Source organism: Eucalyptus grandis, chromosome 1 (assembly GCF_016545825.1).
Source record: "Eucalyptus grandis isolate ANBG69807.140 chromosome 1, ASM1654582v1, whole genome shotgun sequence".
Taxonomy (NCBI): Eukaryota; Viridiplantae; Streptophyta; class Magnoliopsida; order Myrtales; family Myrtaceae; genus Eucalyptus; species Eucalyptus grandis.
The window spans coordinates 23,544,159-23,570,069 of NC_052612.1; the positions used below are offsets into that span (position 1 = coordinate 23,544,159).

Genomic DNA, 25,911 nt, shown 5'->3' on the forward strand with positions numbered 1-25,911 from the left:
TTGGTCTGTCCTACTCGACTAAATATCGTTCCATCAGCCCATGGAAGTCATAGCATGGTTCATCGGCCATAATGTATCAATATCATCAGAACAATGTGTCATGTAGGTTCAGCAGTGGGACTGATATGAGCGACAATCCATATGGGTTCAGTCTACATTATCTATAGACCATGCAAAAGTTTCTCCATCAACACAGTTCTGAACAAAGGCTGATCAGGCGTACACAAGGTAGAGATGCAAGCATAGAGCACGTGCTATGTATTTCTCGACCTAAATCACCCGTTACCGCTAGCATCAGAAACGGACCATCATCTTAGGGAGGAAAATGTCCAATGCACATTTGTCAAATAGGCATGCAGTTTTTACAAGTAAATAATACCCAAATTTTGTTGTTTGATCATATTCTTGGGCCACATCAGATGAAGTTTACCACAGAAATGAGACTTGCACCGCTCTGTGGAGACATGAATTCTTGTACACCTGCTTTTATTTTCCTTATCTTTCTTTCCCCCACCCCATAAACTTAGCAAAAGCAACTAAGAAACAATTAAGCTAAGAACCCATGGCCACTTGCAATGTTAAAATTTGGTGCTCACACTGGCAAATAGAGCCTTAAAATCTTTTGTGGGTGTACCGGCATCTTCGGGCCTCGAGGCCAGATCAAAAGCCTTGTATTTTGACTCCTCAAAGAGCAGCGCCTATTTAAGAGGAAAAGACTTAATTGAGCGCTTATTTAAATTGGATTGGAAAATCTAATATCTCATGTTAAACTAAAAGAACGATATACATAACAGCATTAATAATCACCTGAAGGCAAACTTCTGCGACATCCACCCTTGCGATGGTTTTTGTTGGTGTCTGAAGAATCTCATCATCCTTGCCCACAATTAATTCACGGACACCCCCTTCTTTGTCTTGCAAGCCTCCAGCCCTGAATCAGATAGATGTCGGTAGGCATGCTCCAGTCCAGTGAAAGCAACAACAGTTGCTACTATGTTCAGCCAATAAGCAATGGTATATACTGAACCAATAATTGATTTTCATTAGAAGCTGGCATGCTCATGACTAATTAATCGGTAATTAATTACCAGTTTAGAACATTAAATCAGATCAACTTCTCCAATTAAAGTGTTTCCGTGGTGCTTAGAAAGAAAATATACCACAAATATGATGTATTGCAAAAGTGGATTATAATGTCAATTCATCTCTGGATATGCACCTGAGAGCGGGCAAGAGAGAGAGACTTTTTTTTTTGGGGTCGCAGAGAGAGAGAATCAGTAATATTGTTGGGAAAAAATTTTAGATCTCAGAAGTTCGAATCTACCTTATTATTGTGTATGGAACGCCAGAATCAGCCAGATACTGCTCAGCCTTCCTCTTCCACACCTGTAAAATAGCAAAAGTTAATATTTTGCCATGATGTACAATTCCTTGCTCATATACTGACCCAGTAAATAATATTAAAGGAAGGCATTCATCTCCAGAGACAAACAAGATGAAAGCTGATACTTAGCACTCCTAGAAACTCACAGAAATAAATAGTAGTCTTGAGTCCTTCTGTGAAGAACCATTTCAACTTAAGCATTTGATATTCACTTTTCCCTACCATAGGCTCGTAGTTGCTTTCCCAATAACATGAGTAGGCCTTAGACAATATAAATTTATCTTAAGTAAATTTCAACAATCTGTCAGCCAACATCTGACATCTACCGTAATTGACTGAAAAATTTTCAGTAGCGGAAGAAGGATTAACATCCCTCTAACCCCCCCCCCGACCTTTCTTCCTCCCTTTCTCCACCCTTTATTTGTCTGTCTCCCCTCCTCCCAGTAAAAGCAAACAACACGGAAAAATTACCCACAGTGATGGTCAATGAAATGGAAGCTCCATGACAAAATATGCCCAAGTGTGGAGATCAAAAACCATTTCAAAATATTTTGCGGAGATTAGTGAATACAGACCAGAATGTTTCCATTCCCCAAGCTGTTCAAAAAGTGATTCGGATTTGTTCCACCCATTGAACCAACCAAAACTATTTGCTTTACTCCTGCAGCTTTAGCTGTAGAAAGAAATCATATATATCAGCAAAAGGCATGCCAAGGAACTCAGAATCTCAAAATCAATTCCAAAGGGCAGGAGATAGAGACCAGCATCAATTTGATTTTTCTGTCCGAGCCAATCAACCTGAGATGCAAAATATTTTGTTAGAGCAGATAAAAAGGACAATCGATGTCCCTAGGCTGTGTAAACAGAGTATGTAAAATGACCTGCTCAGGATAAGCTCCTTCTTCATAATAGTACTCCGGCCTTCCACCCTTAGTGGGATCAAAACCAGCCTTTATCTTTGGAAAAGCACTGGTGAGAATAATAAGAAAGTCAGCGCCTTGTACTGCAGGAACTAAACTGCTGGCATCCCTTATATCGCCAACATAAACATCATCAGCTCCCCCAATTTTCTCCTTGCTCTCTTCTGATCTGACGAGACCTCTTGCAACAAATTGGTCTGGCCTCTCCTTCAATTTCTTATAAACTATTTGACCTGTCAAAGAAAAATATCTCAAAGAATACATAACAATGATAACCTTAAAAGCCATAAGAAGAAAGGAGACCTTTTGAAAGTGAGGAAAACTCAACATCGTGTCTCTCCTCAAAATGTTCTGAAGATGGGTAAAATTGAGAACTAGAGAGAGAAAATCAGCACCTCTCACGTGAATGAGCACGAGCTCGTGTACATACTTTTCAGAAATTTAGCCATTAAAATGCAAGACGCACCATAGACCAGATCTTAAACGGCACTAGTTCATTTTCTTTTGCACGCTGAATTGATACCAAAAAAGAATTTCTGTAATCGCCTCTTAAAGCCAAGTAGTGCGGCTGCGCAACTGGAGTTATATTAGACAGCACTTACTATGATCTTACCAGATAGCAATTTCCAAGTATTAACCAATAAATGAACTTGTACAATCGTCCTTTGTCCAATCATTCGGTAGAACCAATCAGACTGAAGCTTTGATCACTCTTTCGCTTCATTTCAGCGGATAATGGCTTATCGCTTTTACATATCGTTGTTATCATGGACTTGTTAACCTCAAGTACCTATTTGGTTCATGATTATGCATGGACATAATCATCGATTATGATGAATTCTCAGTGTAACGGTGCAGGTTGCCAAACCACTTTGCATTCATTAGAGTTGCACGTCTCTAATATTTTAACCCAGATGATATTTGTTCCCATACTAACTGGAAATGCTAGCCGCAAAAGTTTTTGACGGTGGACGATGCATCTTTCCTCAACGTTTCCTCCTACCCACCATATCCGATTCACTAAAAAGGGAAAAAGAGCTCCTTCACGAGACTAACCGCTTTTGTCAAGGTTTGTGTCTCCAAACTTTTCCTCAAATGCTACTTTCCCTAAGTAAGATCAAAGAAATGGCAATTGAAGCCTGACATACTGATAAAATGATACGAATTGCAATCCCGTCCACTTAATTTGCAAATAGCATCGGGATTAGGCTGCTTTGCTGCTTCGTCTCCTTCCTCTTGCGCTAGATCTGTTCTACTTTCACACGCCCTCACGACCTAATCCCTTGTCTACCTCAGTTAAATAAATAAATAAATTTAAAGTGATAAAGAAAATCAGGTGACGTCAATTTTGAAGAATCAAACATTAAATTATAAAAACAAGCAACGAGTCGCACAGCAAAGCCCAAACAGAGGAAGTTATCAGGAATTCAAAACTCAAACACCCAAAAATATAAGTTGTTAACGAAAGAGAAGAACCTGTCTGACCACCAGCACCGGTGACGAGTACAGTCGGCGTAGGTGTGCTGGCCATTGAGAACATACGAAAGCTTTAGAATATTATTTTCGAGCACTAAAAACGAAACCAGTTTTAACTACAAGCTTTTAATAATATGACTGTGATCTATCATTACATGTGACTATCTCTGCTAAATAAAGAAAAAAAAAGGAAAGACAAAAGAGCGAATCCGCCACATTAAAAAAATTTACTAGAAAAAATAGGCTTTCTACATTTGCATAGTCCAAAAAACGATTTTTTTGAGCTATAGCAAAGAAAGGAACTCCATAGAAGTCAAGATAAACAAATAACGTATATATATCCAGAGGAATAGGAAAAGCGATTATGGCATTTCTATTTAGGGAATTGTAAAAAAAGAGGAAAGAAATCTAAAAGATTTTTTTTTCCAACAATTTTTGTTTGGCCGTTCAATTTATATGATGCCCCAATAAATATTTGTTATTACTATTTTATTTAACAAGAAAAATAATAACTTTTGTCTTTCATATATAGGTCCCACATTTCTATTTAGGGAATTGTAAAAAAAAAGGAAAGAAATCTAAAAGATTTTTTTTCCAACAATTTTTGTTTGGCCCGTTCAATTTATATGATGCCCCAATAAATATTTGTTATTACTATTTTATTTAACAAGAAAAATAATAATTTTTGTCTTTCATATATACTTGTCAAACAGGTGGGTCAAGTTGAAGATGATTTAATCCAAACTGATCCATTTAACCAGTTTTGAATTTTTTCATGCATTATAAATTTAGTAACTCGTGCCTGACCCAACCAATACTCAATCCGACCTATATTGTTAAACATTTTCATATTTAATCAAATTTAGGAAAACTCATACCTAAATTAAGGTGAAAGTGTGGAATGAGCAAGCACGAGATCAAGTGAAGGGTAGAGAGAGTGAAGAGAAAGAGGTGAGATAGATCTAAACAAGTTGTGAAGCCTTTTAATAACTATATTAATTTGGGTTTTTACCATTTTAAATTCATTTATGACCCATTTATTAAATATAACTAATCATAAAATAATTTAGCCCGTCAAATATAGTTAAAAAATGGATTTATCACCTGTTTTGACAAGTCAGTTTCATCTCAATGACTAATATCAAAGGCATTCAGTTTTATATGATTTGTTTGTGTTATGTACAACGTCAATTTTCAAATTTGGTGTACAACCCTTAAAAGACTAATATATCATTATTTAATTTTCAACATGCAAAGAATAATGGGTAACTTTGCTATGTTCAACATCCTGATCAATTACCTCCCAAATCGCTTACTTTTATATGCAGCATATCCTACTTTTGAAATTCGTTATCCCTCTTTTTTTTTCCAAGAAACCATCATTATCCATTTTCAATTTGGCTTGTACATAGAGCATGCAATTGTTCTAGTGTAATTAATTTGAAAATTCCGGTTGAAATAATCTCGTTTGTCAATTACACGTTTTGGATCGCACATTCAAAAACAATCAAATAATGAGAAGGACAAATTCTTCCTGCAAATATCTACCAAATATAAATTAAAAAATATATATAAGTTAAAAGGTCTCAAAAAAATTCTCAAGAAGCACAGGAGTTCTCATAGTGAAATGATAATCCTAAACCCACTAGATATAGGGATCATTTTTACGTGAGCAGACCAACCCCCGAAAAATAGAAACATCAACAAAGCGCGAAAGAGAGAAATTTTTGTTAAAAATATGTTTTGAGTTTGAGCATGAAAAAAAAATTCCTAATTTAAGTAGATTTCTTATTTTGAATATATTTCCTAATTAGAAAGGTTTCATATTTTGCATCCAATTCTTGTCTATATATATGAAGTAAATGTCCTTTGTGAAGAGCATTTAAGAGGCTACTTCTTGTGAATTGCAACTTGAAGTAATTTGAGAGTGTCAAAGCAAATTAAATATTGTGAGAAAGATTTTGTGTAATTCCTTTGTGAAATTGAGAGATTATTTCATGAGAAATTATGGGGCTATATATTGTGTGAGATTATTAGGTGTAATCGAGGGCTAACAAAAATTGAGAGTATTTGAGTAAATTGAGTGTAGTTCTAATCTCTGTTAAGTCACTTGATTTATAGTGGAATTTTTTGTTACTTTCACCGTGAACTTAGATCACATTGACCAAATCACGTAAATTTAATGTCCGATTTATTTTTTTGTTTTGTCTGTTTTAATGTTCGATCGCTTGTTTCCGTAACAACTGATATTAGAGTTAGGTTTGACTAAGTTGAAGCGAATCAATGCCAATAGAATAAGGGTAAACTAAAAATCGTAATGAGTATCTTTCGCATCCTCCTAAAATCAGCAGAAAGAGATACTTAACTCTAAGTTAAGACTTTCATTAGGTGCTCTAGGAGCGATTATCTTGAAATAATTTTTTGAACCAATAGCCATAGACAAGAAGAAGCCAGAAGCTAGGTAACACAACTTCTGGCTTCCAGCCTTCATGCCAGAAGCCATCAGTTGGTAAACGAATCTGCCCAAAACTCACTCCAAAGCATTTTTACATCACCTCTTAAATACTAGCAGTGCAAGTCGAGTGCATTAGACAGCTCTTAGTATGATCTTACTAGTTAGCAGCTTCCAACTATTCTCACATAAACGAACTTGCACAATCGTCCTCATTCCCGTCATTCAATCAAAACCAACCAGACTGCAGCTTGGACTGCAGACAATAAATTAATCGCCTCCACATATAGTTGCGGTCATGGACGTGTTCACCTCAAGTATCTACTCGGTTCGCCATGCTTTGTTTCATGATTGTGCATCGACATAACCACCATCACTTTCGTCGGGGATTTGTCTCCAAACTTTTCCCCACATGCTATTTTCCCTTGGTATGAACAGCAAAATGGTGATCGAAGCCTACCAGATCGATAAAGCGATACGAATTGCAATCCAATTCGATTAATTTCAAACATCAACAACGCTATTAGGTTGCTCTGCTTCTTCTTCCTTCTTTATGCGCTAGATCTATTCTAACTTTCGCACGTACGCACGCGCACACTCAAAGCTTAATCCATCATCTACCTCAATAAAGAACATCAGATAACAAATTCAAAAGGGAATAGAAATCATCCGATGACGTCAATTCTGAAGAATCAAACAACAAAATACGAAAACAAGCCGCGAGCCGCACAGAGAAGCCCAAAACAGAGAAGTAATCAGGAGTTCTCGCGACTCGAAAACCTCTCCAGTCTGACCACCAACACCAGTGACGAGCACGGTCGGCGGGGGCACGGCGGCCACGGATGATGCAGCAACAGTCAGGAACCACTTCCCCGTGTGAAGAAATGAAGAACAAGATACAAGATGCAGAAGAGAAAGAACTTCTGTATTTCCTTGAATTGAAGAACAAAACATGTATTCACTGAGAGCTTTTCATCTCTTCTGTAATACAATCTCATTTCATCTCTTTCTCTCTATGCTCTCTATCCTCTTTTCTCTATATTGAAAAACAGAGTACATTACAGCTTATTGAAGACTTGAGGAAGAAGATGATAAAATGGAAACCCTTCAACCGACTTAACAACTTCGATTACTTACTTATCTAACAAACTAACCGCCCTAATGTATTAGAGCACGTGCATTTCCTGTTAAAGTCTTCAGGCCCTAAGTCTTCAGACTCGTGAAGAACAATCTCTCTCTTCATGTTGGTCATGAATTCTGAATTCACCATCTTCTGTACTTCTTCCTCATTGCCACAGGCACAACATCAGCAGAGCACCTTCGTTTTCAATTTCTTTTGCCACAGACTTATGTATTGCCACAGATCCTGTCTTCAAATCACTATCTTTAACACCCGGCGAAGAAGGAGAAGGCGCCAGCGACAACAAAACCGAGGCGAAGCGAAGCAAAGGAGAGACCCTCATTTGACTGGAGCTGCTGCTGCTGCGGCGGCGAATGCTTTGGGGATTAATCACGCGAGCTGACCGAACTCAATTTATGACGCTGACGTGACGACGATGACGATGGTGATGGTGATGGAGCGATAGCGAAGACCGACGCGACACGCGTGCCATTGCCGGCCCGGCCCTACGAAAAGGCGCTCAGCCGCAACGGGTCGCCTGAAAATCTCGCGATGGAGAGAGACGGCGAAACGTCGCTCAGAGGGCGCACGAATGAAGGGATAAGTTCGGCTGCTCTACTGTTGGAAACAGTAGAGCTGCGAAAATTCATCGTTTCAATTCCTCATTTTCATTATCATTTCTCTCGGGATTAGCCCCCCACAAAAAATAAGTAAGTAAATAAATGATTCACCGACCAAAAAAAAAAAATGAATGAATCGTGTCGGTTGATCATTGATGCAAGCAACCCGGCCCATTTGACTTGACCCGAACTCTACAAGGCCATTCTAGAAAAAAAAATTGGGAAGCCGGCACAAATAATCCAAAAACTTTAACCTAACATACAATATGATCTCTGAATTTTCAATTTATTAGTACACTGTAATTTAGTTTTCGAATTATGTTATAGCTCTTGAAATTGAATTAATAGAATAATAATATTGAATATTTTTATATGATTTAGCAACTAAGTTGAACATGCACTAAAAGTTGAATAATTACATTGCACATTAAATTAAAATCTATGGATTACATTAAACAAATTAAAAGGTAAGAGACTATTTGTATTATTATGCCAAAAAAGTAAAATCTCCCAAATGGAATGGTTATAAGACAAATTTAAATTAGACACTTTGTTGTCTTTTTTACAACTTATGTTAAGCAATTATTCATTATAACTCACCCTACATTTTAAATACTTCAAAAATAGAGCTATATAAAAATATTATTTACAAACCTAATGCCACTCTCACAATTCATTTTTCGTCTCAACGCTCGTAAAAGTAGCATTCAGTTTTATATAATTAATACTCTACACAAGGTCAGATTTCATATTAGGTGTCTACCCTTTTAAAAACTAAAAAGTGCCCTCATTCATAATTTTCGGCATGAAAAGTGTAAAGGGTATATTTAATACGACAGATAATAATTCGATGTCTCGATCGGTGCAAGCGCATACCTCACCTTTGAAATTTGCCATCCCTCCCTTTTTTTCTAGTCCATCTTTAATTTAGAGGATGCATAACGGATAATAAGAAAGTCTATAGCACAATTAATTTGAAAATTCCAGTTCTGATAATTTTGATTATCAATTAAACGATTCGAATTGCACATTCAAAAACCCTAGATAAATGAGAATAACTAACTCACCCTGCAAATATCTACCAAATCTAAATTTACAGCCGTACGAAGTCCTAAACTGACTAGATTTAGGAATCCATTCGTACGTACGTAAGCAGACAAACCCCCTGAAAAATAGAAACCTCAACGAATTTCTCGCACGAAAGCGAAGAAGTTTCAGCCACATCAATGGAGATGCCGGAGAGAAGAGAGAGTTGCGGACGCGGGTGCAAGAGGCCGATGCCCGACGCCTCGTCCGTGAAGCGACAACCGCCGGGAATGGCATTTTACCCCATGACCATGAGCTCATCGGCTACTTGCACCGGAAGTTATCCGGCCAGCCTCTCCCGCCGCTCCTTCCCGTCATCAACCTCAATGTCTACAAGCACACCCCTCAACAACTCTCCAGGCAGCGTCTTCATCTTTATAGTTTGTTTTATAACGATGGCATGCTCGTTCTCTCGTGTACTTTACAAGGTCAGTTTGCTCTGGTGCATGGCTTTGTAGCTGCTTCTGAAATTCTATGTTATCCTTTCTCGTTCTTGGCAATGCGCAGAGTTGAACGGGTGTGGAGTCAGAGAGAAAGAGTGGTATTTTGTTTAAAAAAAAAAAATGGGTGTGTGTTGCGTGAGCATAGTTTTGGTATTGGTTATAATTTTTGGTTAGTGATGTTGTGTGCAAGTGTATGATGTAGTTTATAGATGATGGACAAGGGACGAGATAGTAATGGATAGACATGGGACAATGATAGTTTTTCACTAGTTTATGAAAATAATTTTACAATAGTTGAAGGAGGTGTTGGTGAGGGAGCTACATGATTTGGTTTTTATGGTTAGCTGCCCTTCACCAAAACATGGAGCACTTGCTCCTTTATATAGGCTGCCAAAGTAGGTGGAGGAAGTCTCTAGACTTCTCTACAAATAGCTACTAACATAAGATAGAGAATTCTAGACTTCTCTTGAAGCATTCTAGAATTCTAGACTAGCATGGACTTCTCTAGACTTCTCTTGCTTGTTCTAGGATTTTCTTTGATGCTTGGCTTTTGCTTGCTTGCATTCCCATGTGAATCTTCTAGATTCAACTAGCAATCTCCATTCTCAACAATTCTAGAAGGATACAAATAGATCATATCTTGGAAATTCTCTCTCCTTTCTTTTGTCAATCGACTTTTCTTTTTTTTTTTATCTTTTCTTTTGTTTTTCTTAATGATCAAAGGCAAAAGATTGCTTGGATCTCTTATAAGGATAACTTTTCTATCTTGTTTTGCCACTAATTTTTTATCGTTTCATTAGGTTTTGAATTTATGATCGGTAGATCACAATATTCTTAATAAATCTCTCTCCATTTTTCCTAGACTAGAATTGTGGGTAGCCGGCCATTTTGTTTTCGAAAGATTTTCTTTTTCGATAGAAAAGACAAAGGGAGTTCTTTTGGCTTAAAATCCGAATAATATTCATTACTTGCTTGAAATAATATTCATTACTTGCTATTCATTACTTGCTTGTTCTCACCTTCATGATTAAGTTAGTAGTTTCTAGATATTTTTAGAGAAAATGGATCACAATTTCCAACACTCCCCTTTGATCTGTGGCACCCCTCAACGGCCCCCGATCCGTTAGGGTCGCCACAGTTCGCTTACTTTTCACTTTTCCTTATAACATGTCACTCTGATATCATTTCAATTGCAGCGGGTCCATACAACCTGGGGGTTTACATTTTTTTTTTTTTTTTGATCGGTCCCTTGCGCAATTCATATAGCAGAAGCACATCCATTAACTCCCTTCCCTATATACAGAAAACGATGCACACCAACTAAACATTTATAGGTAAAAGCCGCACACTTTTATTTACTTAAACCAGATGGACATCATTCATCGGTACATCAAAATGCCGTAATCTTCTATACTCGGCTATACTTCAAAAGATGACCGACATCTCCTCCCACAATCGTATGCTTAAGGTCCATCAACCAGTGTCGGTGTCCAAAAGTCTACTCCTTTGCTATCTTTCTCCTCGCGGTCATATCCAACCGCTCAAACCATCTACTAATCTGAAATGTTGGTCCCCAAAAGGGGTGAGTACAACCACTCAGCAGGTAAAGGACCAATAAACCACTCAATGCATCATGCCCCACAATCATCACAATCATAGCATCACATGACATTTAAGCATCCATGCACAATTTACCTTGATATCATGCACATATCATCATACCTCATGTACATACATCATCATATAGTCATCACCATCATGTCATACACTTACCATCATCATGTACCCATGCACTCATCATCATCATATCACATGTACCATCATCATTACCATGCATCCATGCACTCATCATCATCATATCACATGTACCATCATGCCATAGGTGCACATACATCCATGCACTTACCCTCATGCATCCATGCATATATCACCATGCCATAGGTAAACCTACCACCATGCACTCATCATCATGCATTCATACATATCCATGCCATATGTGCACATACCACCATGATTCATATTATCCATGCTATCAAGCATACATCACCATGAGATCCATTCATGCCTTCATGATCGCATTTTCAATATCAAATAGCATCAATTTATTTTCATAAGCCGATCATGCATCATGCCATATGCATACACCCATGCACATGATTCATTTTCAATTCTTATCTTTCATAAGGATCTCATCAGCTTTTCTTTCTAGGGACCAATGTTTGCATCCCACATTTATCGCTCGCGCCTAAACTGGCATCGCGAGGAACCTCCGAGCATGTATCCAAAATACAACCGGGCATCCGGCACCCCCACATTTCGGGCATCTCGTATCCCAACTGGCATCACGAGGAACCTCCGGGCATGTATCCAAGATACAACTAGGCATCCGGCATTTACACTCCCTTGGCAGGCATCTCGCATCCCAACTAGCATCGCGAGGCATCCCCCCGGGCACAAACCTCCAGGGCTTCCAGAATTACGTACCGACATACCACCAGGATCCCCCCAGACCGGGCATCTCGAAACTCCCGAGGACCCTCCGGAATTACGCCACTAGGCCACCGGGCATCCCGACACTCCCGGGCATTATCAACCGCCTCCAACAATTTCCTCATTTATCATTGTTCATGTTCACTAATTTATGTCTCAAAATTAGCATGGCATATGATGTAATGGCAAACAAGATCACTTTCATCCTTTTTAAATTCTTATATGCATCTCCAATCATCATCATACATGCAGCAAGATACAATCACTAAAGACAATACAATCCATGGAATCCATACAACTTAGAATAGTCCATATATCATGCCTTTTTGAAATTTATTAAATTCCAGCTTGCACAATTTCAGAAATCATTTAAATTAAATATCAATATGATCCTCAAAAATCACAAAATCAGAGCATGTACTAGGTAAGACAATAAGATAACAATTTCATGAAGAACACATGCCCAAAAGAGTTTCACACAAGAAGATATAGCTCACACAAGTACAGCATGCAATTTCGGATAGAAACAGATTGCGCAGTCTTTGAAATAATTCGATTAAAATACCCGAAAGACCTCCGAAAATTATGAAATTTTACCAGGTTATATTTAAGACACTAAATTATATTTTTCATGAATACTTATAGGCCAGATTCGTTTTAGATAATTTCCTATAGTCGTCCGAAGCTTCTGGTTCTCACACCGAAACGTCCAGTGTAGTCATCTCCGAAATACCGAGTTTTTACCACTTATTCTTCTTCGTTTCCTCTGAAATTTGGATATGTTTTACTTCAAGAGGTCCCCTACAACTTTCATGAAGGGATCTAAGTCAAATTTCCAAATAACAGTCTCCATATGGATCCATGAAGTCTCGGGTGTCCAGTACCGCGTCTCCAGATTTACCGTCTTCAAGAGTAAGTCGATTCACTAGGCTATACTTGTTCATTTTACTTCAAATTTGAGTATTTTAGTCCTTAAGATGTTCTCTACAAGTTTAATGAAGAATTCGAAGAGATATTCTTGATAAAAATCAACATGCAACCACAAATCTACCACAAGGTCAGCAAAACAGTTCCAGATCTAGTGTCTCCGTAGGATGAGAGTTTGACCCCTTAAATCTCCATAATTTTGCACCAAATTTTAGTATGTTGTATTTTAAGATTTTGGCTACAACTTTTATGAAGAAATAAAAGTCAAAATCGAACTCAAAACATGCATGCAAGCTCTCACAAGATTCTGACTCAGGCGGTTCATGCGAAAACATTCCAGATCTAGTATCTCCGTAGGATGAGGGTTTGACCCCTTAAATCTCCACCTTTTTGCACCAAATTTTATTATGTTGTATTTTAAGATGTTGGCTACAACTTTCATGAAGAGATCAAAGTCGAAATCGTACTCAAAACATGCATGCAAGCTCTCACAAGATTCTGGGTTAGGCGGATCTCACGAAAACAGCATGCATCTCCAAGAACAAACCTCATGTACTTCGATTTCTAGCCTCTAAACATCCAAGAATTCAACCACACATGCAAGGCACACATGCAAGGGTGGAAATCAGTCCCAACTTGCCTCTAAAACCGAGCAAACGAGGCACACCGGCGGCGGACGGACGGCGTGCGGGCGGCGACGGGCGAGCTCTCCTCCTCCTCGGCCTCCCTCTCTCTCGCAACTCTCTTGGACGACAGCCCCCCACCATCAGCCACTCCCTCTCTCTCTTCCCTTTTGGTTGGATATATATTGCATGCATTCCTATTTTACATGGGGGACACTTGTCCCTAAGAAGGAGACAAGTGTCTCCTTTGTTGAAGACACTTGGAGGAAGCCATGCGGCTCCTCCTTCCCCCTCCATGCGCCGACAGCCCAATGGGCTCTATGGGCCGGGCCTCTTGGCCCACTTTAGGCCCATCTCACTTGGGCCTAAAGTCCAAACTTAAATGGCCCAAAATTTTCTTAAATAAGTCTATTTTTACTTTTAATAATTTACCTTAAACCCCCACTTATATAAATACTAAATTACAATTTCATATGGCCATAAAACTTGAAATCATAAATCCATAAATTCCAATTTATAAAACACATGGCCAATGATAGGATTTTCTTTCCTATCAAATAATTATCCATTAAAAGCTTGGCCATAAATCTTATTGCAAATTATGGATTAAATGACTATAAAATAACTTAATGGTACTTCCATCACCTATTCATAGACTTTAAGGTAACTAGAGGTCATTATGAATTTTGGGATGCCACATGATCCATTTTCGAGATAATCCGGACTTGTGTTGTAAAGTCTCGGACATACCTTGAAATTTCTCTTGTAATTTGTCCCATGCCTTTTGTGTTGTCTTCGTGCCACAATCCCTTGTATCCTTTTGTCGAACCACTTGCACTTGCCTTTGAACATGCATATGTCTTTTCTTTAATGATGTCCCATATGTCTCGGGGCATCAAAATGCTCTTAGTTGTAGTTGTTAGCTCGGGCTCTAGCTCTGGCTCTGGCTCCGGCTTTGGTTCCGCTCGCTCCGGCTTGGTTCGGCTCTGCTCCGCTCCGGCTCTGTTGGCTCTCGCCGGGCTCGCCTTGATTCCGCTCGGCTCCAACTCGGCTCGTTGGCTCTCGCTCGGGCTCTGGCCTTTTTAGTTGAGGATGGTGAGGACAAACGCCCATAACCATCCGATATGCCTGGTTCTGGCTTCATGGTCCCTTATGCCTGGCTTAGTTACGAACCTGGGCGTAACTTGGCTCTGATACCATATTAGAAATTTTTTTTGGATGTGTGCGCTACGGAAGCATGGTTTTGGTACTAGTTATAATTTTTGGTTTGCGACGTGTGCAAGTGTATAATATAGTTTGTAGAGGATGGACAAGGGACAAGGATGGGATATTTTGAAAAGGTTTATGGGACAAAAATAGTTTCATTAGTTGGATCAAATAGTTTTACAAGCCTATTTATAGGCAATTGTGATCCATTTTGTTTGAAATTGTGATCCATTTTCTCTAAAAATATCTAGAAACTACTAACTTAATCATGAAGGTGAGAACCTTCTAGAATTGTTGAGAATGGAGATTGCTAGTTGAATCTAGAAGATTCACATGGGAATGCAAGCAAGCAAAAGCCAAGCATCAAAGAAAATCCTAGAACAAGCAAGAGAAGTCTAGAGAAGTCCATGCTAGTCTAGAATTCTAGAATGCTTCAAGAGAAGTCTAGAATTCTCTATCTTATGTTAGTAGCTATTTGTAGAGAAGTCTAGAGACTTCCTCCACCTACTTTGGCAGCCTATATAAAGGAGCAAGTGCTCCATGTTTTGGTGAAGGGGAGCTAACCATAAAAACCACATCATGTAGCTCCTCACCAACACCTCCTTCAACTATTGTAAAATTATTTTCATAAACTAGTGAAAAACTATCCTTGTCCCATGTCAAAAAAAAAAAAAGGAGTGATTGGAAATTGTGATCCATTTTCTCTAAAACTTTCTAGAAACTTCAAGATTGATATTAGCTAGAAAAGTCAAGAAAAATCCTTAAGAAAATCTAGCTTAGGTGGCCAAGAAAATGTAGAAGTCTCTAGAAGAACTACAATCTAGAATTACCTAGATGAAGCCTACATGGACAACATTCTATAGAAATCTAGAATGTTGTACTAAGGTGTGACTCATGCCTATAAATAGGCTTGTAATTCATTCATTTGTGTGTGTGAGGTTTAGACCTCCACGTGTGGAGGAGTAGAGTTAAGATGTTTCTATATCATGAAGTACTCCTCCATTATATAAAAATATCATGTACTATCCATTTCCATCAACTAGATAAATTATTTCCCATTAAAAAAAAAAAAAACTAACATATTTCTTCACGACGAGAGACCGGAAGTACAAGAACGGGAAGCGACCCAATAGAGAGGCCAGAGACGGATTTTGGAAGGCCACCGGCTCTAACGAGGAAATCGTTCATGACGGGCAAGTCATCGGCTGGAAGAGGTCGCTCGTTTATTACCACGGCAAGCCTCAGAATGGTGTCAAGACCAGTTGGATCATGCACGAGTTCACAGCCAAGGATGCCGATTACAACGACGACAACAATCATTACAATCCTAATAGAAAGAAGGGCGAGAACGACATGCAGGTCAGGACCCTTACATTCTGCAACCTGAACCGACTAGTTTGATAAGCGTAGCATCGGAAACTTTGGAAATTCGAACTTGAGTTCGCTTTATGCAGTGATAAAACTGTTTTCCTTATCGATTGATGCGTCTTTGTACAGCTTGATGGCTATGTGATATGCAAGATACACTTGAAAAGGAGCAAGTCGGAATTAGCCAACCGCAAAGAGGAGGGAGGCGAGACTGGCCAGAAGAAGAGGAAGAACATGGCTTCAACCGAGGGTGGACGCAAAGCTCCTCACAAAGATCTGGGCAATCGAGACTTCCACACCGAAAATTCATCTCCTCTTCCTGGACTGAATGATGGCGCGCCAATCACACCCTGGGACCAGGCTTCTATTGCTGAGCTTCTGAGCTTGTGCAACAGCGTTCCCATGCCTGATCAAAAGCAGCAACCGCTACAGGCAGCGAAGGAAGGCACAATTTGTTTCGAACACGCCAACACTCCTGATTACACAGTAGTCAATGCCATGCCTCTGGACATGTTCAACTTGTGCGAGACTCGGGAGCAGCAACAGCAGATGGCCAACCATGGCGCAATCAACTACAGTCCTCCTGAAGTTCCCGTGGATTCGGAGGCTTGGCCTCCACACATGCCCTTTATTTCCTCAGCTCCTGGACAACTACAGAAAGCGACCAATCAAGCTGTGGGGATCAACTTCAATCATATTTTTACTTTTTTTTAATTTAATAAAAGTTAATTACAAATGCAAATTTTACCAAACGGTATTTTGGCCAAAGTTGTTTCTTAATACAAATTTTACCAAATGACATTTGCATTTCGGAAAACCCCCTTCACGCAAAGGTATTTGCATTTCTACAAATACATTCTCCAAAAGCCGAACCAAACGGGCCCATATAGAGAGAGAGAGAGATTGATTTAATATTATTGAAGGTTGATTAGGAACAATGCAGGTCCCGATCTGAGTACATTAGCAATTCGTTATTATTTATTTGCTTTATTTCATCTTTCAGCATTTGGAATCAGAAACTTTTAAGTTGCATTTTAACATCCCCTATATTTGAGAGAATACTAAGCTTTCTATTTATAGCTATTTGGATTTATTTTTTTAATACCTAGGTTCTGTTTGCTTTGCAAAAAAATAAATGGCCTGAAATTATTTTACTAAAAACGATGATTTGTATCATTAGAAATTATTAGCCAAAGAAATCTTATTTGGATTTATTTTTTTAATACCTAGGTTCTGTTTGCTTTGCAAAAAAAAATAAATGACTTGAAATTATTTTACTAAAGACAATGATTTGTATCATTAGAAATTATTAGCCAAAGAAATCTTTTTGAAAAGTGGATCTTTTTAATTGGCTTTTCGATAGATGATTTTAAAAACGAAGTACCTTTTTAGTTGGTGTAGAAATGTAACGGTAGCACCCTCGGAGAGCTGACGCCACTAGAATTTGCTTTCGAAGAAAAAGTACTAAAAGACAAAATCTCAATTTGAAGACAAGTGCGGTTAAAATAGCCTTGCAGTAGACGGTTTGAATTTGTGAAACGCCGTTTGAAAGCATGCGATGACATCTTGTTGCTTACCAACATTACAATTTCAATCTTCTTACCGACATTACGTCACGCAAATTCAAATATAGAAATCTCATTCCAGATAGATTGGTCTGTACTACTCGACTAAATTTCGTTCCATCAGCCCATGGAAGTTGTAGCATGGTTCGTAGGCCACAATGTGTCGATATCATCTAAACCATTGGTCATATAGGCTGACAGTGGGACTGATATGAGCAACATTCCAGATGGCTTCAATTTTACATGATCTATAAACCATGCAAAAGTTTCTCCAACACAGTTGCGAACAAAGGTTGGTCAGGCATACACAAAGGAGAGATGTAAGCATATAGCACCTGCTAGGTAAACCATTTCCGATGCACATTAGTCAAATAGGCATGCAGTTTTTACAAGTAAATAATAACCCAATTTTGTTGTTTGATCATATTCTTGGGCCACACCAAATGAAATTTACCACAGAATTGAGACTTGCACCGTCCTGTGGAGACATGAATTCTTGTACACCTTTTGTTATTTGCATTGTCTTTGTTTCCCCCCCTCTCCACAAACTTAGCAACAATAACTGAGAAACGATTGAGCTAAAAACCGAGGGCCACTTGTAATGTTAAAATTTAGTGGTCACGCTGGCAAACAGAGCCTTAAAATCTTTTGTGGGTGTACCAGAATCTTCGGGTTTCGAGGCCAGATCGAGCGCCTTGTATTTTGACTCCTCAAATTGCAGCGCCTATTTAAGAGGGAAAGATTGGATTGGAAAATCTAAATTCGCAAGTTAAACTAAGAGAACAAAATACATAACAGCATTAATAATCACCTGAATGCAAACTTCTGCAACGTCCTCCCTTGTGATGGTTCTTGTTGGTGTCTGAAGAAGCTCATCATCCTTGCCCACAATTAATTCACGGACACCCCCTTCTTTGTCTTGCAAGCCTCCAGCCCTGAATCAGGTAGATGTAAGTAGGCATGTTTTAGTCCAATGAAAGTGACAACAGTTGCTACTATGTTCAGCCAATAAGCAATAGTATTTACTAAACCAATATTTTGATTGTCAGTAGAAGCTGGGATGCTCATGACTAACCAATGGGTAATTAATCACCAGTTTAGAACATTAAATCAGATCAACTTCTCCAATTAAAGTGTTTTCGCGTCACTTAGAAAGAAAAGATACCACAAATATGATGTATTGCAAAAAGTGGATTATAATATCCATTCATCTCTTTACCAAAAAAAAAAAATTTATATATATATATATATCCATTCATCTCTAGAAAAAATGCACACAAGAGTGGGCAAGAGAGAGCGACGGAGAGAACTGTTTTTTTTTTTTTTTTTTTTGGTCACAGGGGAGAGAGACTTAGGCTCCGTTTGGCAACCACTTTGCCAAGTACCTTTGAGCCCCTAAAGATATTTAGGCTAAAGTGGGGGTGTTTGGCAAAAACATTTGAAGCCCCCTTTGGAGAAGGCCAGCCTTGTGAAGGTGAAAAGCCCAAGGCGGGGCTACCCCTACCTTGGGCATTTCAGCTTTCTCGAGTTCTGGGGTCTGTTCATTTTATTTTTTTTCCGAAATTATCCTTACGAACTTTTTGTTTTTCCGTTTTTTGCCCTTGTGAGGAGTACTGTTCATCTTCTTCGTCGAGGGTGTCCCCGGCGGCAGCTGCTTGGGTCGCGCGACCACCGGCGAGGTCGCGCGACCCAGGCGCTACCCTCGCCGAGGTCGCGTGACCTCAAGCGAGGGTTGCGTAGCCTCGGCGACGGCCGATCGGGGTCGCGCGACCCAAGCGCGGCGTCGCCGAGGTCGCGCGACCCGGCACGGCCGTCGCCGAGGTCCCCTAACCTCGGGCGCGGCCCTCACCGAGGTCCCCGACCTCGGGCGAGGGTTGCGTAGCCTCGCGACGGCCAATCGGGGTTCTCGGAGGTCGAGGCGGCGCACGACCTCGCCGGCCCAGATCCGGGGTCGCCGGAGGTCGCGACGGCGTCGCACGACCTCGCTGACCCAGATCCGGGGTCGCCAGAGGTCGCGACGGCGTCGCGCGACCTCGCCGGCCCAGATCCGAGGTCGCCGGAGGTCGCGACGGCGTCGCGCGACCTCACCGCCCCGATCGGGGGTCGCCGGAGGTCGCCGAGGGTCGCCGCCGGCCGCCGGATGCCGCCCTTCTTTGGTTTTCATTTTTTTTATTTTTTTTATTTTTCTTTTGATATTTTTTTTTTTTTTTTTTTCACAAAAGTCCTTTGTCCCCCAAACACCATTTCGCTCAAAGGTACTTCACAAAGGGCTTTTAAATTACAATTTACCAAACACAATTTGCATTTTGGAAAACACATTCAACTCAAAGGCCTTTGCATTTTCCCAAAGATTTTCCCCAAAAGTCTTCCCAAACGCACCCTTAATCAGTGATATTTTTGGGAAAAAAATTTAGATCTTAGAAGTTCGAATCTACCTTATTATTGTGTATGGAATGCCAGAATCAGCCAAATACTGCTCAGCCTTCCTCTTCCACACCTGTAAAATGGCAAGAGTCAATATTTTGCCATGATATACAATTCCTTACTCACATAATGACCCAGTAAAAGATATTAAAGGAAGACATTCATCTCAAGAGACAAACAAGACGAAAGTTGATACTTAGAACCAGTAGAAACTCACATATAAACAATAGTCTGAGTCCTTCTGTGAACCACCATTTTAACTTAAGCATTTGATATGCACTTTTCCCTACCATAGGTTCATAGTTGCTTTCTCAATAGCACGAATAGGTATTAGACAATAGAAATTTATCTTAAGCAAATTTCAATAATCTGTCAGTCAACATCTACCATAATTGACTAAAAAATTGTGTGCCTTGCTGCAAACATTTTCGGTAGTGGAAGAAGGCTTAACATCGCATCCCAACAAACCAACCCCCCGGGCACAGGGCCTGACTAGTAAAAACAAACAACACAGAAAAATTACCCACAGTGATGATCAATTAAATGGAAGCTCCATGACAAAATATGACCAAATGAGAAGAGATCAGAAACCATTTCAAAATATTTTGAGGAAATTGATGAATACAGACCAGAATGTTTCCATTCCCCAAGCTGTTCAAAGGGTGATTGAGATTTGTTCCGCCCATTGAACCAACCAAAACTATTTGCTTTACTCCAGCAGCTTTAGCTGTAGAATCATATATATCAGCAAAAGGCATGCCAAGGAACTTAGAATCACAAAATCAATTCCAAAGGGCAGGAGATAGAGACCAGCATCAATTTGATTTTTCTGTCCAAGCCAATCAACCTGAGATGCAAACAATTTTGTTAGGAGATAAGAAGGATAATCGATATCCCTAGGCAGTGTAAACAGAGATGTAAAATAACCTGCTCAGGATAAGCTCCTTCTTCAAAATAAAACTCCGGCCTTCCACCCTTAGTGGGATCAAACCCAGGCTTCATCTTTGGAACAGCACTGGTGAGAATAACAAGAAAGTCAGTGCCTTGTATTGCAGGAAGTATACTACCAGCATCCCTTATATCACCAACATAAACATCATCAGCTCCCTCAATTTTTCCCTTGCTCTCTTCTGTTCTGACAAGACCTCTTGCAACAAACTGGTCTGGCCTCTCCTTCAATTTCTTATAAACTATTTGACCTGTCAGACAAAATTATCTCAAAGAATAAATAACAATGGTATACTCCAAAAACAAAGGAAGAAAGGTGACCTATTGAAAGTGAGGAAAACTCAACATTGTGTCTCTTCTCAGAATGTTCTGAAGATGGCAAAATTTGAGAGCTAGAGATAGAAAATCAGCACCTCTCACATGTACACACGCTTGCATACATACTCTTTTAGAGATTTAGCCATTAAAATACAAAAAGCACCACAGAACAGAGCTTAAGCAGGAGTATTTCAATTTCTTTTGACATTGAATTGATACCTATAATGAATATATTTCGCACCCTCCTAAAATCAGCTGAAAGAGATACTTAACTTTAAGTTAAGACTTTCATTTGGTGCTTTAGGAGCAACTCTCTTGAAATAATTTTTTGAACCAAAAGCCATAGACAAGAAGCCAGAGGCTAGGTAACACAACTTCTGGCTTCCAGCCTTCATGCCAGAAGCCATCAGTTGGCAAACGAATCTCCCCAAAACTCACTCCAAAGCACTTTTACATCACCTCCTAAATCCTATCAGTGCAAGTTGAGTGCATTAGACAGCACTTAGTATGATCTTACTAGCTAGCAGCTTCCAGAACTTGCACAATCGTCCTAATTCCCATCATTCGATCAAACCAACCAGACTGCAGCTTGGACCACAGAAAATGATTCATTGCCTCCACATATAGTTGCGGTCGTGGACGTGTTCACCTCAAGTATCTACTCAGTTCGCCATACTCTGTTTCATGATCGTGCATCGACATAATCACCCATCACTTTCGTCAAAGGTTTGTCTCCAAACTTTCCCAAGTGCTATGTTCCCTCGGTATGAACAGCGAAATGGCAATCGAAGCCTACCACATTGATAAAGCGATACGAATTGCACTCCAATTCGCTTAATTTCAAACATCAACAACGCGATTACGTTGCTCTGCTTCTTCTTCCTTCTTCCTGCGCTAGATCTGTTCTAACTTTCGCACGAACGCACGCACTCAAGGCCTAATCCATCATCTACCTCGATAAAGAACATCAGATAACGAATTTAAAAGGGAATAAAAATCATCCGATGACGTCAATTCCGAGGAATCAAACAAGCCGCAAGCCGCACAGAGAAGCCCAAAACAGAGTAAGTAATCAGGAGTTCTCGCGACTCGAAAACCTCACCAGTCCGACCACCGGCACCGGTGACGAGCACGGTCGGCGGAGGCGCGGCGGCCATGGATACAGCAGCAACAGTCAGGAACCGCTTCCTCGGCGACGAAGGAGAAGGAGATGACGGCGCCGCCGACGGGGAAGCCAAGGCGAAGCGAAGCGAAGAGGCAGGAGAGACCCTAATTTGACTGGAGCTGCTGCTGCTGCAGCGATTGTTTCGGTGATTAATCACGCGAGCTGTCACCGACCTCAATTTATGACCCTGACGTGACGACGATGACGGTGGTGATGGAGCGACAGCGAAGACCGAAGGGACACGCGTCGCCATTGCCGACCCTACGAAAATATGCGCTCAGCCGCACCGAGTCCTATCCCATCCAACCGTCGCCTGAAAATCTGGCGATGGAGAAGACACACGAAACGTCGCTCAGCGGGAGCGCCAAGGAAGGATAAGCTCGGCTGCTCTACAGTTTCCGCAGCGGAGCCGGGAAAATTCGTCGTTTCAATTCCTCATTTTTATAATCGTTTCTCCCGGGATTATCCCCCCGCTAAAAATTAAGTAAGTCAATAAATGATTCACCGACCATAAATAGATAAATGAATTGGCCCGAACTCTAACAAGGCGACGCTAGAAAAAAAAAAAAAAATTGGGGAAAACGGTTTAAATGATACATGAAATTTGATCTAACGTGTAATATTAAATTTTCAATATAATCCCTAAATATTCAATTTATTGATACATATTTAGTTTAGCCTTCAAACTATAATTATTGAACTTGAATTAATAGAAAGACAACATTGAATATATCGAACAAGTATTAAAAATTTGATGCCACATTACATATTTAGCTAAAATTCATAAACCACATTGAATTAAATAAAAATTTATAGACTATTTATATTTTTATCTCAAAAAAACTAAAATCTCCCCCATGGAATGGTTAAAGGATGAATTTAAATTAGAGAGTAGAGACCTTATTGGCATTGGTAAAACTTACGTTAGGCAATCATTCATTATAACTCACCCTACATTTTAAATTACCCGAAGATCAAGCTATATAAATATATTATTTACAACCCCAATTCCTTTTGCATAATTAATCTTTAGTCTCGACGGCTCATACCGAAAGCATTCAATTTTATATAATCTATACTCTACACAAGGCCAAATTTTCAGATTAGGTGTCTACACTTTAAAAAAACTAAAAACAGCCTCATTCAAATTTTCGGCATGAAAAGAGTAAAGAAATGATAAATGATGATTCAAAATCTTAATCAGTTATTTCTCGCGGACTTTTATATGCAACATATACCCCACCTTTGAAATTTGCCATCCCTTCTTTTATTTCTTTTTTTTTTTTTTGTGCTAGAAACCATCAACATCTATCTTTAATTTAGCGGAAGAATAATGGATAATGAGAATAGTATATAGCGCAATTAATTTGAAAATTGCACTTAGTATAATTTTGATTATCGATTTTTTTTTACAATAATTTTGATTATCAATTACACGTTTTGAATTGCACATGCAAAAACTATCGGATAATAATGAGAGCGACAACTAACTCACTCTGCAAATGTCTACCGAATCTAAATTTCAAAGAAAAAAAAATACCAAACCTTACAAAATTATCTGCCAAATCTAAATTTAAAAAAATAAATTACTAAACCTCACAAAAAGAAAATCTTGAGAAGTACAAGAGTTCCTTCTAATAGCCGTACGAGGTCCTAAACCGACTAGATTTAGGAATCATCCGTACGTACGTGAGGAGACAAACACCCTGAAAAATAGAAACCTCAACGAAGTAGTTTCAAGTTTCAACCACATCAATGGAGACGCCGGCAAGAAGAGAGAGCTGCGGATGCGGGTGCGAGAGGCCGATGCCTCACGCATCGTCCGCAAAGCGACCTCCACCGGGAATGGCGTTTTACCCGCACGACTATGAGCTCATCGTCCTCTTGCACCGGAAGCTCTCCGGCCAGCCTCTCCCGCCTCTCCTTCCCCTCATGGACCTCAACGTCTACAAGCACACCCCCCAACAACTCTCCGGTCAGCGTCTTCATCTTTCTAGTTTGTTTTATAACGATGACATGCTCGTTCTCTCGTGTAATTTGCAAGGTCAGTTTGCTCTGGCGTATGGCTTTGTAGCTGCTTCTGAAATTCTACGTTATCCTTTCTCGTTCTTGGCAATGCACAGAACTGAAGGGGTGTGGAGTCAGAGAGGAAGAGTGGTATTTCTTCACGACGAGAGACCGGAAGTACAAGAACGGGAAGCGACCCAATAGAGAGGCCGGAGGCGGATTCTGGAAGGCCACCGGGTCCGCAGAGGAAATCGTTCATGAGGGGCAAGTCATCGGCTGGAAGAGGTCGCTCGTTTATTACCACGGCAAGCCTCAAACCGGCGTCAAGACTGGTTGGATCATGCACGAGTTCGCAGCCAAGGATGCCGATTACGACGACGATGACAATCCTAATAGAACGAAGAGCGAGAATGACATGCAGGTCAGGACCCTCACATTCTGCAACCTGAACCGACTAGTTCGATAAGCGTAGCATTGGAAACTCCTAAAATTCGAATGTCACTTCGCTTTGCGTGGTAATAAAACTGTTTTCTTATCGAGTGATGCGTCTTTGTGCAGCTTGATGGCTATGTGATATGCAAGATACACTTGAATAGGAGAAAGTTGGAATCGGACAAACGCAAAGAGGAGGGCAGCGAGACTGGCCAGAAGAAGAGGAAGAGCGTGGCTTTAACCGAGGGTGGACGCAAAGCTCCACACAAAAATCCGGACAATCTTGACTTCTGCACCGAAAGTATGTCTCCTGTTCCCGGACCGAATAATGGCACGCCACTCGCGCCCTTGGGCCAGGCTCCTATTGCCAAGCTCCCGAGCGTGTGCGGCGGCATTCCCGTGCCTGATCAGAGGCAGCAACAGCCGCAGGCAGCGAAGAAAGGCACAACTTGTTTCGAACACGCCGACGATCCTGATGACACGGTAGTTAATGCCATGCCTCTGGACATGTTCGACATGTGGGAGACTCAGGAGCAGCAACAGCAGGCGGCCAACCATGGCGCAGTCAACTACAGTCATCCTGAAGTTCCCATCGATTCGGGAGCTTGGCCTCCACGGATGCCCTTTATTTCCTCGGCCCCTGGACAACCACAGACCGTGACTGATCCAGCTGTGGCGGTCAACTTCAATCTTGCTAATAACGTTTTCGATGATTCGATTTCGAACGGGGCAAATGCCGTTGGAGGTTTGTCATTGGACTGCCTAGACAGTTCAGCATTCTCGGCTGACTTTGGTGATGATCTCCTGGACAATGAGTCTTCCTTGTTGAGGTATTTCGACTATAACGAGTTTGAGTTTGAGGTTACGTTAGATACGAATTGCAACAAATATTGTACGGGCCACGAGAACTATACTAGGCCAAGAAACTTTTAGCTGC

General features: G+C 40.2%; 1 protein-coding gene across 2 annotated transcripts; it reads right to left on the reverse strand.

Moving 5' to 3' along the window:
* Positions 1 to 563: 563 nt before the first annotated feature.
* Positions 564 to 22,960, reverse strand: LOC104436617 (uncharacterized protein At5g02240). 2 transcript variants are annotated; one of them, XM_039315179.1, is made up of 7 exons: positions 22,473 to 22,960; positions 2,266 to 2,537; positions 2,146 to 2,182; positions 1,960 to 2,057; positions 1,325 to 1,386; positions 808 to 931; positions 564 to 698 (listed from the first exon to the last, which is right to left on the reverse strand). In XM_039315179.1, the coding sequence occupies exons 1-7, from the start codon at positions 22,786 to 22,788 to the stop codon at positions 579 to 581; spliced, it is 1,029 nt and encodes a 342-aa protein (XP_039171113.1). In that variant the 5' UTR covers positions 22,789 to 22,960; the 3' UTR covers positions 564 to 578. The 2 variants fall into 2 exon arrangements, with proteins under 2 accessions (XP_039171113.1, XP_010047753.2); XM_010049451.3 differs by lacking the exons at positions 564 to 698; positions 808 to 931; positions 1,325 to 1,386; ... (1 more) ...; positions 2,146 to 2,182; positions 2,266 to 2,537 and adding exons at positions 18,010 to 18,404; positions 18,492 to 18,615; positions 20,116 to 20,177; ... (1 more) ...; positions 20,915 to 20,951; positions 21,032 to 21,303 and having other exon boundaries at positions 22,473 to 22,946.
* Positions 22,961 to 25,911: the final 2,951 nt, after the last annotated feature.